This window comes from Papio anubis, chromosome 11, assembly GCF_008728515.1.
Source record: "Papio anubis isolate 15944 chromosome 11, Panubis1.0, whole genome shotgun sequence".
Taxonomy (NCBI): domain Eukaryota; kingdom Metazoa; phylum Chordata; class Mammalia; order Primates; family Cercopithecidae; genus Papio; species Papio anubis.
The window spans coordinates 14,082,480-14,095,330 of record NC_044986.1 but is presented as its reverse complement, the minus strand read 5'-3'; the positions used below and the strand labels follow the sequence as shown (position 1 = coordinate 14,095,330).

Below are 12,851 nucleotides of genomic sequence, written 5' to 3'. Positions count from 1 at the left end.
CGCGCGGAGGAGGAGCTGGGCGGTGAGCTCCGCCCCGGGCCGCGCGCACCCGCAGTTCCCGACCCAGGCCCGCGCGCCCGACTTCCCGTGTCACCGCGCCTCGGGGCCCTTGCGCGCCCGCTGTTCCGGCGAGCCCAGCTCTCCCACAGGCCATGTCTTCCCAACCCTGCTTGCCCTCCTCCGCACATTTGGGGAGCCGGGCCGTCTCCAGGCCCCAAAGGGTCAATATCGGAACCCCATATCACAGCATCTAATGCGAAGATCCCCAAAGGTTGTGAGTGAGGCCCTCCGCAACCTCACCATGCGCTCCTGCCGCGCCCTACCCGTGGTCATTGCCCTGGAAAATCCCTCCGATTGCCCGCGAATTCCAGGGTGCATGGTGTTGCGCAGTCAGGCCGGCGGCATCATGGACTCAGCCCAGTGAAAATGTCAAATGTGGTGCCCCTTATTCAAGTTACTGAGAATTTCAAGAAAGTAACACCAGAGCATCAAACCAAGTATAGGGCCCTGGGCACAGTGCACTATCCCTCAGCCCGACAGGTTTTTTTGTTTTTTTTTTTCCAGTGTTGGGGCAAATTCAGTTCCTTCACCTGCCCTTCCCTAGCACAGGAGTGGGTGGGGTCTGTGTGTGCACTTAAATTCATGGAAGCCACAAGCGTGCCTAAGTCATTCAGGGGGCCTCCGGAGTCCTGGACTGGGGGACCCAGCACACCGCCTAGGTGTGTGACCCTCGCCAAGTCAGTATCTCAAAGTCTATTTTCTCATCCGCAAAATGCGGATAACAATTGTACCTATCTCAGGGTTTTGTTTCGGATCAAAGGAAATAAAATATCCCTAACACAGCACTGAGCTCTCCCAAGTGCTCAGTATTGGCCATTAACCTCCAGCGGGCCAATTCCTTCCCTTGCCCTGCCCCTCCTGGGACAGGAAATCGGCTCATGTTGTCCTTCAGGCCTGTGTGACTCTGCTTCTATATTTGCTCAGTTTGCCTCGCTCACTTTTCTTAACCTCCAAGGGTTCCTCCTCTTCCAGGAAGCCTTCCCTGACCCTCCCAGTTGAGTAAGGTGTCCCCTCCACTTCTACCCTTATGCCGCAGAAATCCATCTAAGCACCGGTGCAGCAGTAGCGTGCTGTTCTATTCTGTTGTCTCTACCCTCCAGGATGTCACAAAGCCAGCCCGCTGGCCTGCTTCCCCACTTTGGACCGCTATGTCCAGTCTTTAACAAAGGAGCCAGAGTGATTATCTTACAAGTTGATGTCACGCTTCTTTTCAAATCCTTCCTGACATTCCCCACCCCAGAACAGAACCTCAAGTCCTTGGCTTGGCCAAAAGGCACTCTGGGACCCCCACCACCGCCCTAGTCACCAGCATCCTAGTAAATCTGCATCCACTCTGAGTCCACTCTTGCCTTACGGCCTTTGTGTTTTCCATGCCCTCTACCTAGAAGCCTCTTATCCCAGTAACACTCTCACTTCCTACACGTTTTCTCTCCCTTGAGGCTCATCAGAACCCCGAGATAGGTACAATTATTGTCCTCATTTTACGGATCAGAAAATTGACCCAGAGACAGGCTCTCCCTTAAGGCCTTCCTTAACAACCCCATCTAGAACACCTACAACTCCGCTTCAGCAGAGCTTCACTCCACATTATTTTCCTTCCAAACACTCTACTTTTACTACATGTATTGTGTTTCCCCTGTAGAACGTAAGAGCTTAAAAGCAGGGGTTTGTCCTTTGTTCCCTCCTGTGCCTGGAAAACAGCACCTGGTGCAGGGTAGGCACTCAAGGATTTACCGAAACAATGAGTAAATGTTTCCCTATCTGTCTTGCCCCTAAACCTGTCTTGCCCCTAAACCGAGTTCCTTGAGTGTGGAACCAGCATCTTATTCTCTTTGTGGCCCCTGAGGTAAATGCTCAATAAATGTTTGTTGATGTAATCTGAGAAGGAAAGGAGAGCCCAGAATAAGTTGATCCAACAGTTAATGGTGGTAAAATGCAAATATTTTAAAATATGTTTATGTTTTACAATGAATACTTCAGCAAAGAAAATAATTGTAATTTCAAAATGCAATCCCTGAAGTTAATAAATATCCTTTATAATCAATTACACTAATCAATATCTAGAAATATACATAGACAAAGTTAGCTAGTGAATAAAATAAGTAGAATGACTACATAAACTATCAATTTCAGGGATGAGGGATCATGCATAATCAGTTAAGTCACTCTGCCACTTTTAAAAATAATATGATTCACATTTGCTTCAATCACATAAACATTCATTTCAAGAGTTAGACGGCTAATTGAAAATAGTGATCTTTGTTAGCTTAAAAGAAAATTCAGTTTAATACAAAGACATTCAAATTGAAAATTTCAGGACCCTTGATCAGACGCTTTCAATGCATGTTGCTCTACTTTGTTATAGGCAAGATTCAAGTAAGGCTAAGACAGAAGACTGTTTCCACTGAAGACATGATCTAAGAATCGCTTTCTACATAGGCAAATTATGTTCTGTAGAAACTAGCTAGCCAGCCACCAAGACGTTACCAATAAAGGATTCCTTGTACTAGCAACTATCATGTTTAAAAGGTCTTAGCCAGAATTACAAAAACAAAACATTTAGAGTAATATTTATGAATACAAGCATAATTGGTTCCTTGCCTTCTACAAATAACCATCTTTAAAATGATAAAAGCAGGTTTCAACTGTGGTTCTTCTCTGGGGTGAGAAGGTGCAGATACACATGGGCGATCTACTGATTTACCTTCTGAAAGTACTCTTTGGAAGCAGCTGGATTTGGCTTAATCTGAAAATACAAAAGCTTAATTAGGTAACTGTGACTTTACCATAATAATATGGTAAATATGCCCAAAACTGAATAGCAATCCCCCAATTTTTAACCTAAAGTTCTTTAAACTTTTAAAGATTTCCTTTAAAACACAAAGATCAAAGTTTCATTAAGGCCTGCCTGTCTCTAGGCCAGGTGCGGTGGCTCACGCCTGTAATCCCAGCACTTTGGGAGGCTGAGGCAGGTGGATCAAAAGGTCAGGAGATCGAGACCATCCTGGCTAACACAGTGAAACCCCGTCTCTAGTAAAATACAAAAAATGAGCCGGGTGTGGTGGCAGGCGCCTGTAGTCCCAGCTACTCAGGAGGCTGAGGCAGGAGAATGGCATGTACCCAGGAGGCGGAGCTAGCAGTGAACCGAGATCATGCCACTGCACTCCAGCCTGGGTGACAGAGCAAGACTCCGTCTCAAAAAAAAAAAAAAAAAGAAAAAGAGTCTGCTTGTCTCTGATAATTGGTTTCTGGCTCCCCACCCCACCCCCTCTACCCCACAGCAGCTTCACCCATTTGCACATCATCTGCACGCTTGCTCCAAGGGTGGGCTCCCTTTTGTGGATACTTCAGGTCAATAGCTCTCGAGGCTGAGAGAACATGGACCTCACTGCTTTTGGGGAAAAAAACCTACCGTAGGAGAATCTGGTGTCCAGTCCGCTGGGCAGACTTCTCCATGGGTTTCTACATACTGGAACGCCTTCACCAAGCGGAGGGTTTCTTCCACACTTCGGCCCACTGGGAGATCATTGACGCTCAAGTGCTTGATGACTCCATTGGGGTCAATTATGAAGAGACCTCTGCATGATCGTTTATCCTCGTCAGTGCCTCAACAGTACCAGAACTAGAACAGTCTAACTTCTTACCCTTTAGGTCTTTAATTCTTTTAATAAAATATTAAGCATAATCATATGCTTAAAGGTAGGGTTTTCACTGTTGTGCAAAAAGTATATCATCTCTTACTGATGACAGATGCTTTAACAAAGGCAGTACTGGACCAGGTCACCATAAAAAGCTTGCAGTATGGTCACATTTACAAACTCACACAGTGCCCTGAATGTTACAGTGTCGGAAAGTCACTGAACTAGACAGAGCGAAGACTATTAGTGACATGGCAAGCATTCTTTGAGCTACTGTATCACATCTTGGCAAGAAATTCATAGGCAACTGGGAAGAGACAGATATGTATTTTATCTGGATTCAACAACTGTTTATTATGAATGAATTCTTGGGTAAATGGGGGGAAATCCCATGGGAAAAATCTTTGTAGAAAGAATGTACAGGCTGTAAGTCTACGCAAAACAGAAAACCATGCTAATCACTTTTAATCATGTAGCAGCATGTAATGAGATGAACCACGCTACCACAGTGGTCTGTGTTTATCTTCTGTGTTGGTGTTACTGTGACAGATGCAGATATGTTTAGCCCAGAAGTTTTTTTGGTTGTTTAGTTTAAATACAGCGTCTCACTATATTGCCCACGCTGGAGTGCAGTGCTATTCTCAGGTGTGATCACAGCAGGCTGCAGCCTCGAACTTCTGGCTCAACTGATCCTCCCACCTCAGACTTCCAAGTAGCTATGACTATAGGTGTGTGTCACTGTGTCCAGTTATTTAACCTACAGATTTTAACAGTCTGTCTTAAAAGGATGTGGAAATTCCAGGTATCAATCACTCATGGAAAAGGCAGGTTAGAGAAAACTCAGGGTAAAAAGGTGCTTCTCCCACCCTCGGTCTGGCACTAGGGGCCTGGGGTTTCAGGTGAAACTGTTCCCAGAGGGTGCAGCCAGCTGAAGTCCACCAATAGAAGCAGAGGCAGAGCTGGGACAGAGCAGGGCTCACAGACTCCTGAAAGTCTTATCTTATAAGCCAGACTCAGCTTCTCTCTCTTGTTAATCTCGATATTAAAACGGGTACGGAAGTTAACTGCAAAATTAGTGAGTTCTCATAGGGAAGGGGACCGTAGGAGAAAAATAGCCAGTACCCTTTCTCTGGCCATTGCCAATTCTGAAAGACCTAGGCATTCTTTTGATAATCTCTTTACAGTTAAACAAACAAACAAAAAGACCCGCCAGGTGCGGTGGCTCATGACTGTAATCCCAGCACTTTGAGAGGCTAAGGCAGGCAGATCACAAAGTCAAGAGTTCGAGACCAGCCTAGCCAACATGGTGAAACTCATCTCTACTAAGATTACAAAAACTGGCCGGGTGTGGTGGTGCGTGCCTGTAATCCCAGCTACTCGGGAGGTTGAGGCAGGAGAACTGCTTGAACCCAGGAGGCAGAGGTTGCAGTGAGCCGAGATCACGCCACTGCACTCCAGCCTGGGCAACAGAGCAAGACTCCATCTTGAAAAGAGAGAAAAAAAAAAGAGAGACAGAGAGAGAAAAAGGCCCAAACTCTAAGATGCCACCCAGCACTAAAATCCAAGGTGTAACCCAAGAGGAGCAGGCCAGAGATCACCTACAAAAGAGGCAGGTGAGCTGGCTTTAAGCTGACCAGCCCCCAGCAAAACTGTGAGGCACAGCATATCAAAAGGAGGGCCCTCTCTTCCTTCCTGGAGGTCAAGTTCTGCCCAATCCCTTCTTCACTCCTATTCTCAGCAGACTTCAAGATGCCAGTTCTAAGGCCCAAGTTCTCACCCCTCCCAGGAAGGTTATGTTTGAATGTGGAGCTGCTGAGGACTGAAAGCTTTTCACACTCAAAGGAATAAAGGTTTAATAAGGGACTGAATACAGATAGAAATGACATTCTGGGGCAGAAATCCTAACAGCTGCTGCCAGTAACTATGCTAACTAGCTGTGTCACTTATTTAATCCTCACACCCACCTGTGAGGTACCTCCTCATTTTAGTTATGGAAAAACTGGGGCTCAACAAGGTTAAATCAAATCACTTGCCCAAAGTCACATAGCTATTAAAAGTAGCTGAGTTTAAAAAAAAAAAAAAGAAAGAAAAAAATCAAACCCAGGACTGTTTGGCTCCAGGGCTGAAAATGGTCACCATTCCAAGAGACTACCTCTTACCCTGCTAGTCCCCCCTTCTGCAGTCTGATGGCTTCACTGTCAGGTGTGTGTCCCCATGGAAGCGGCTCCCACATAGTCAGGGAGTATGGAGCAGTGTGGCCTCAAGACGCAGATACCCTACTTTAGAAACAGACCCAAGGTGGTGGAGGGGACACGCATGTCTCAGCATTTCTGAGAGACCGCCAATCGTTGCAAGAGGCATTTTATCAGTGCTTATTAAAGACTAAAATTAAGGATTTTTTGATTATTATAAATTTTAACTTTTTAAAATATAACAGGGACGAGGTCTCACTATGTTGCTCAGGCTGGTCTTGAACTTCTGAACTCAAGTGACCTTCCCACCTTGGCCTCCTGAAGTGCTAGGGTGACAGGCATGAGCCACCATGCCCAGCCAGGATCTTCTGGATTTAAAAATGCTTTACCAAGATCTACATAAATCCCCTAAGAAGTAGAATGATACTAAACATGAAAAATAATTTAAGTTCATCAGAAACAGGATCTTACCTTAGCGCAAGACCAGGACCTTCTAACAGCACACCGTAGTCTCGGGAAATCTGCTTAGTTAAATCTGACAAGAGTGCGATGTTCATGTGGCCCAAACCACCATTCTAATCAAAACGCAAACACCACTGTTAGACGGCGCGGCCTCGCCGCATCCCTGACTGTGTACCACACTGTCTGAGACCAACAGTAATGGCAACAGGGAACAGTAATTGAACAATGGGCCAAGACGGCGCGGCCTCGCTGCATTCCTGACCGTGTACCATACTGTCTGAGACCAACAGTAATGGTAACAAGGAACAGTAATTGAACAATGGGCCAAGACGGCGTGGCCTCAAAGCATTCCTGACCGTGTACCACACTGTCTGAGACCAACAGTAATGGCAACAGGGAACAGTAATTGAACAATGGGCCAAGCACTGCTATTAACTTACTGCCTCCTCGAAACCACCCCGGAGTAGGTATCATCAAAATGAGGAAACTGAGGCACAAAAAAGTTAAGTAACTTGTTCCAGGTCACAGCTAGAAAGGAGCAGAAGGAAGATTTAAACCTGGCTAATACTATAGGCCTTTTCAAATTGTTTTTTCCTTTTCTTTTTTTTTTTTTTTTTTAAAGACACAGAGTCTCGCTGTCACCAGGCTGCAATGCAGTGACGTGATCACAGCTCACAGCAGCCTTAAACTCCGGGGCTCATGCAATCATCCTACCCCAGCCGCCTGAGTAGCTGGGACTACAAGTGCTTTTTCTAATTATTTATTTATTTATTTAATCTTTTTTTAATTGGCTGGGCGTGGTGGCTCACGCCTGTAATCCCAGCACTTTGGGAAGCCGAGGCAGGCAGATCATGAGGTCAGGAGATCGAGACCATCCCGGCTAACATGGTGAAACCCCATCTCTACTAAAAATACAAAAAAAATTAGCCGGGCATGGTGGCAGACACCTGTAGTCCCAGCTACTCGGGAGGCTGAGGCAGGAGAATGGCACAAACCCAGGAGACGGAGGTTGCCATGAGCTAAGATCGCGCCACGGCACTCCAGCCTGGGCAACAGAGCGAGACTCTGTCTCAAACAAACAAACAAAAAAAAACCCTTGAGTAATTTAATCTCGATAGTCCAGCAGCATAGCTAGAAATTTAGATTCTTCCAAGCAAGTTCGTAAGAGCAAAAGCTAGGGGTGCAATGCGATACCTTTCTTGGCGTATTTATCCAGGCAAGATGGCTAAAGTGGGAATCCACTGAGACTGCAACAACTTCACAGTTCACGTCGTGAAATTCGTTAGCTTTGTCACTAAAAGCAACAATTTCTGTAGGACATACAAAGGTGCTGGAAAAAAAGGAGAGACATTCTCATTAAATAATTCAAAAGCAAGGATTTTAACAACTAGTAGTCTAGCAACTAGTTCAACTTGCTAAGAGTAAAAAAGGCAAAACGGTTAACCGTCCTCACTGGACTATAGTGTTGCGCTGCAAAAGTACTATTATCTCCCCTCACCTTTTTATTTTAGGAACTGTATCAAAAAATGGGGAAAGGGAACATACATTTTAAGGAAAAAAATTACAGTTCAATGAAGTTGCTTTTTGAAAAAAATCGTTTTATTATGCCTACTTTTCTCATTTTTCCCCAGACCAGCGAAAACTTTCATACACTGGCTTAGGGAAGCACTACTGCAGAGCAGAGTCACACTATCCCACCCCTGAAGTTTATCACTTGTAAACCAGCTACAGACCCCAGCTGTAATCAACAAGGCCATGGGTGATAAAGGGTCAGACAGAATCCTTCCTTTCACAAGAGTATCTAGGGGTAGACAATTCAGTGCGGGAACAGGATATGTGCTTGCTCTCAGAATGACACGAAAGCATCATAGAAATTACACTTACAAATCCAAAGGATAGAAGAAAAGCACCAAATATTTCCCCTTAAAGTCATCAAGGCTTAGGTCTTTGAACTCTCCATTGACAACGGCTGTACCCTTAAAATAGGGCGCATGCTGGGTGACAGCAGGTGCATGGTATGAGGAACCTGAAAAAAACCCACACTCATATGTAGTTCATCATTTGCTACGTCAAGCACTTATGATTTTATTTAAACTTCTCATGATAATTAGTAGTATAAATCAAAACATTCAGTTCAACTGTACAGTCATCCTTTGCCACCTGTGGGGGATTGGTTCTAGGATAACAAAATCCACAGACGCTCAAGTCTGCTACATAAAATGGTGATTTGCATATAATCTACACACACCCTCCATTATACTTAAATCATCTCTAGATTACTCATGATACCTAATACAACGTAAATGCTATGGAAATAGTTGTTAAGCTGTATTGTCTAGGAAATGACAAGAAAAAAGTCTTTGTGTTCGGTACAGACACAACCATCCATTTTTCCCTCCCAATAATTTCGATTCAACCAACCACAGATACAGAACCCAGATACAGAGGGCCGACTGTAATTTCTCCTTCTATAGTTTTAGATTGTGCACAAATTCAACTCCAAGTGCTATGGAAACTTAAAAAAAGGAAGACAAAGATAGTAGGGATAGAATTAAGGAAGACATGAGACTAGAGATGGATTTTAAATATGGTTCAGATTTTGTCAAGTCTAGATGGGATGGGGCAGATGGCATGGAGGAAATAGCAGGAAGGAAGACAGGGCATGTGTTGGAGCAGCCTGTGGCACAGTCTAATGAGAACAGAGAGTGTCTAAGGGTACGGAGTGAAGAGCAGGCAGCAGGCAGGAATGGTTGAAGGCCATGTTGCAAGAATCCTTAAATACTAGGCTGCTGGGTCTTCTTAACAGGAAAGATAAGAGTTAAGGGCGGAGTCTTGCTCTGTCGCCCAGGCTGGAGTGCAGTACTATGATCTTGGCTCACTGCAAGCTCCGCCTCCTGGGTTCACACCATTCTCCTGCCTCAGCCTCCCGAGTAGCTGGAACTACAGGTGCCCGCCACCACGCCTGGCTAATTTTTTGTATTTTTAGTAGAGACAGGGTTTCACCGTGTTAGCCAGGATGGTCTCGATCTCCTGACCTCGTGATCTGCCTGCCTCGGCCTACCAAAGTGCTGGGATTACAGGCGTGAGCCATTGCGCCTGGCCGAGATGGCAGTTTTTAGAAAGATCAGTCTGGCAGGAGGGAAAGAGGAGCAGGAGAAAGGGAGAGACATGTTTGGAGGTGGTTTCAGTGATTTTTTTTAATTTTTTTTTTTTTTTTGAGACAAGAGTCTCGCTCTGTCACCTAGTGACACAGTCTCGGCTCACTGCAACCTCCGCCTCCCTGCCTAAGCCTCCCGAGTAGCTGTGATTCCAGAAGCACACCACCCACCCGGCTAATTTTTTAGTATTTTTAGTAGAGACGGGATTTCACCATGTTGGTCAGGATGGTCTTGAACTCCTGACCTCAAGTGATTCACCTGCCTTGGCCTCTCAAAGTGCTGGGATTACAGGTGTGAGCCACCGTGCCCAGCCTCGATTTCAGTGATCTTACGCATATTGAGGGGAGGGATGGGGCAGAAAGAACAGAAAGGAATGGATGCAAGAGAAGTGTCAAAACTGAGAAGGACTTGCTTCTACCTGGGAATGAGGGACAGAGTAGTTCCGATGTCAAAATGCCTGAGACTGCCACGAACAGAAAAAGGAGGAGTTGCTGGGGATGGGGATGGGGATTTGAAACCAGTGGAGTAAATTTTAAGCCTGTGGTATCACATCACTACTAGAAATATTTTAAAGCTCCACGGTAGTAAAATTGCAAAACCTCTTAGAACATTTAGCCCACAATGGCTTTACTAAAATATATATGCCCCCAAACCATTACATATTAAATACGTGCTTTTTCAAAGGCTAGTCAAATCCAGACAAGCTATTTTCAAATATCACTCATTATCTGAGGCTGATCTTAGCAAAGCCTATATCCTAGAGAAGGGAATGTAAATCTCAAGAAACAGCTAAATTTCACTCGGATTACAGAAGATACCATTAGACAGGTCTGGTTCCTAAGTGGCCATCTGGGGCCAGTACACAGGTTTGAATCTTAGAGCAGCTGCCCTCTCAGGTCCCCAGAGGTTGCCCACCACTCACAGCTCTTCAGACAGTAGATCCAGAAGGCATCTGAGCTCCCAGTAACCCCCTCCTCAACACAGTGGATTAGAAGCTCTGGCAACCAACATGGAAATGTGACAAGGGCAGTTTGCCTCAGTGATTCTCAACCCTGGCTGCACACTAGAATTACCCAGCATGTCCTGGTCTCACCCCAGAGACTGACTTAATTTGTCTGGGGTGGGACTGGGGCAGTGCTGTGTTTCTGAAAGCTCCCAGATGAGTGTAACATATGGCCAGGGTTCAGAGCCGCTGTCCAAAGACCATGGTTCATTTTTCCTTTACCTGGCTCCAGCCAAGACATCACATAACACTTACTGGTGCTGAATAATTTTGCTTGACTGGAACCAGAACACAGTAAGTTTGTCAAGCTCGTTCTTCCACATGCAGCAGGCCTGAGGGCTGCAGTGGCAGAAATGCCCCAAGGAATGGCACTCACATGTCGGGCAACCTGGAAAGAGAAACTTTTTATTAGAAAGTTTTTCTGTACTGGTGACTGAAGGCTGAAAGGGCATCGTGCCAAGGGTGGTTTCAGCTGTCCCTGTTCCTGTGAACCAAATAGCAAACCCCAAACTAAGAGCATGGATTGGGTCTGCACATTCTTAACACTCCCTTCTGCTTCCTTCTCCCAGGAGACTGGAAGGTAGAGGGGAACTATAAGAAAACAAAGACGGGCTGGGCGCAGGGGCTCACGCCTGTAATCCCAGCACTTCGGGAGGCCAAGGCGGGTGGATCACGAGGTCAGGAGTTCAAGACCAGCCTGGCCAAGATGGTGAAACCCCATCTCTACCAAAAACACAAAAATTAGCCAGGCGCGGTGGTGGGCACCTGTAATCCCAGCTGCTTGGGAGGCTAAGGCAGAAGAATTGCTTGAACCCGTGAGGCGGAGGTTGCAGTGAGCCGAGATCGCGCCACTGCACTCTAACCTGGGCGACAGAGCAATACTCCGTCTCAAAAAAAAAAAAATCAAACTCCATGCGCTTAAAAGCAACACAGGGTTCAAAAGCCAGGGGACTTGGGCAGGCTTTTCCCAGCACTATCTGCTGAGTATGTTCTACCATGTCAAGGTTTTCCTTAGAAAAAAACAAGGCCCCTCCAGGACCAGCGACCAGTAAACAAATAGAGCCAAGTTCAGTCTCTGGGAGTCTGGAAAAGGCTCAAGGGAAATGTTTACTCAACTTTTTTTTTTTTTTTTTTTGAAACAGAGTCTCGTTCTTTCACCCAGGCTAGAGTGCAGTGGCGCGATCTGGGCTCACTGAAGTCTCGACCTCCTGGGCTCAAGTGATCCTCCCACCTTAGCCTCCCCAGGAGCACTGACCATCACGCCCGTCTATTTTTTTTTTTTTTCTGTAGAGACAAGGTCTCACTATTATTGTCCAGACTGGTCTCAAACTCCTGGGCTCAAGTGATCTGCCCGCCTCGGCCTCCCAAAGTGCTGGGATTACAGGCATGAGCCACCGCACTCTGCCGGTTTGCTCAACTTTAATGTTCAAAATGACTCAGGAGAACGAAAGGGAGTGTGTTGAACCCCACCAGAGAAAGCCGTGTACCAAAAGAGCACGACGCATTGCCCACAGTTAAGCAAGAAACAGCAGCAGAAACACGCGGGAGCGGGATTGGGAGGGAACGCCTTTGTAATTTGTTCAGCACTCTGCGCGTTTTTATCCAGTATTTAAGGGGCTGTTCACAGCAACGCCTTGACGTAGGCATCATTCTTTCCATCTTAAGTACACAGGCTGAGAAAAGCGAAGGTGACTGCCCAAGGTCACAGGGTCGGTGGCAGAAGCAGGGTCAGGAGATGGGCCTGGGGACCCGGAACGGCGAACGAGGAGGGACTCGGGGAAGAGACCTCGAGGAGGGACTGAAGAAGGGCGGTTCTGCGCAGGCGCATGGAACCTTCGCCGGGGGAGGCCTCTGGGTCCGTTACCCGCGGAAACCCTCCAAGAAGGGCAAATGGCCCTCAAGCCCAGAAGCGCGGGATCCTGTCTGGGAAGCACGTTCCCGAAGCCACCAGTGTCTCCGCGCCTGTCCCCAGCCGACAGCCACTCACCGACGCTCGAAGCAACCTTCCTACAGCAGCCGCCATCTTCAGTGCACTCGGGCGCCGCGGGGTGGGCAGGGACGCAGGGGCGGGGCCTACGGGGTGGTGGGCAGGGCCTCTGCGGGCGGTGGGGCGGGGCCGGAGGAGGGGACTGGGCTGGAGGAGCTCCCGCCTCCCTGCCTCCTGGGGACCTTGAGGGAGGAATTCCCTTTAGGGTTGAATGCTTGGGCAAGTGACACGTGGTTTTCCTACTGTCGCCCCAACCTAAAAAGAACGAATCCAGGCGGGGAATTAGGTATTTTTTTCTGTATTTCCCACTGTTTTGTTAACCTTGTGTGGATTACTGTGTCTACTATTTCT

At 46.8% G+C, this 12,851-nt stretch overlaps 1 protein-coding gene across 1 annotated transcript; it reads right to left on the bottom strand.

Annotated features, from left to right (window-relative positions):
• Positions 1–1,983: 1,983 nt before the first annotated feature.
• PRDX3 (peroxiredoxin 3) lies at positions 1,984–12,605 on the bottom strand. Its single transcript, XM_003904326.3, has 7 exons — positions 12,501–12,605; positions 10,769–10,901; positions 8,237–8,378; positions 7,547–7,682; positions 6,362–6,465; positions 3,473–3,638; positions 1,984–2,806 (listed from the first exon to the last, which is right to left on the bottom strand). Exons 1-7 carry the CDS (start codon positions 12,534–12,536, stop codon positions 2,753–2,755), a joined length of 771 nt encoding a protein of 256 aa, XP_003904375.1. The 5' UTR covers positions 12,537–12,605; the 3' UTR covers positions 1,984–2,752.
• Positions 12,606–12,851: the final 246 nt, after the last annotated feature.

What these genes read in the sequence shown, in the direction of transcription:
- PRDX3 (XM_003904326.3), bottom strand. Translation starts at nt 12,536, where the DNA reads ATGGCGGCTGCTGTAGGAAGGTTGCTTCGAGCGTCG. An exon ending in AGCAAAATTATTCAGCACCA is followed by an intron (nt 8,379 to 10,768) that starts GTAAGTGTTATG and finishes GGTTTTTTTCAG; the next exon opens with GTTCCTCATACCATGCACCT. An exon ending in GGATAAATACGCCAAGAAAG is followed by an intron (nt 6,466 to 7,546) that starts GTATCGCATTGC and finishes CGTTTTGATTAG; the next exon opens with AATGGTGGTTTGGGCCACAT.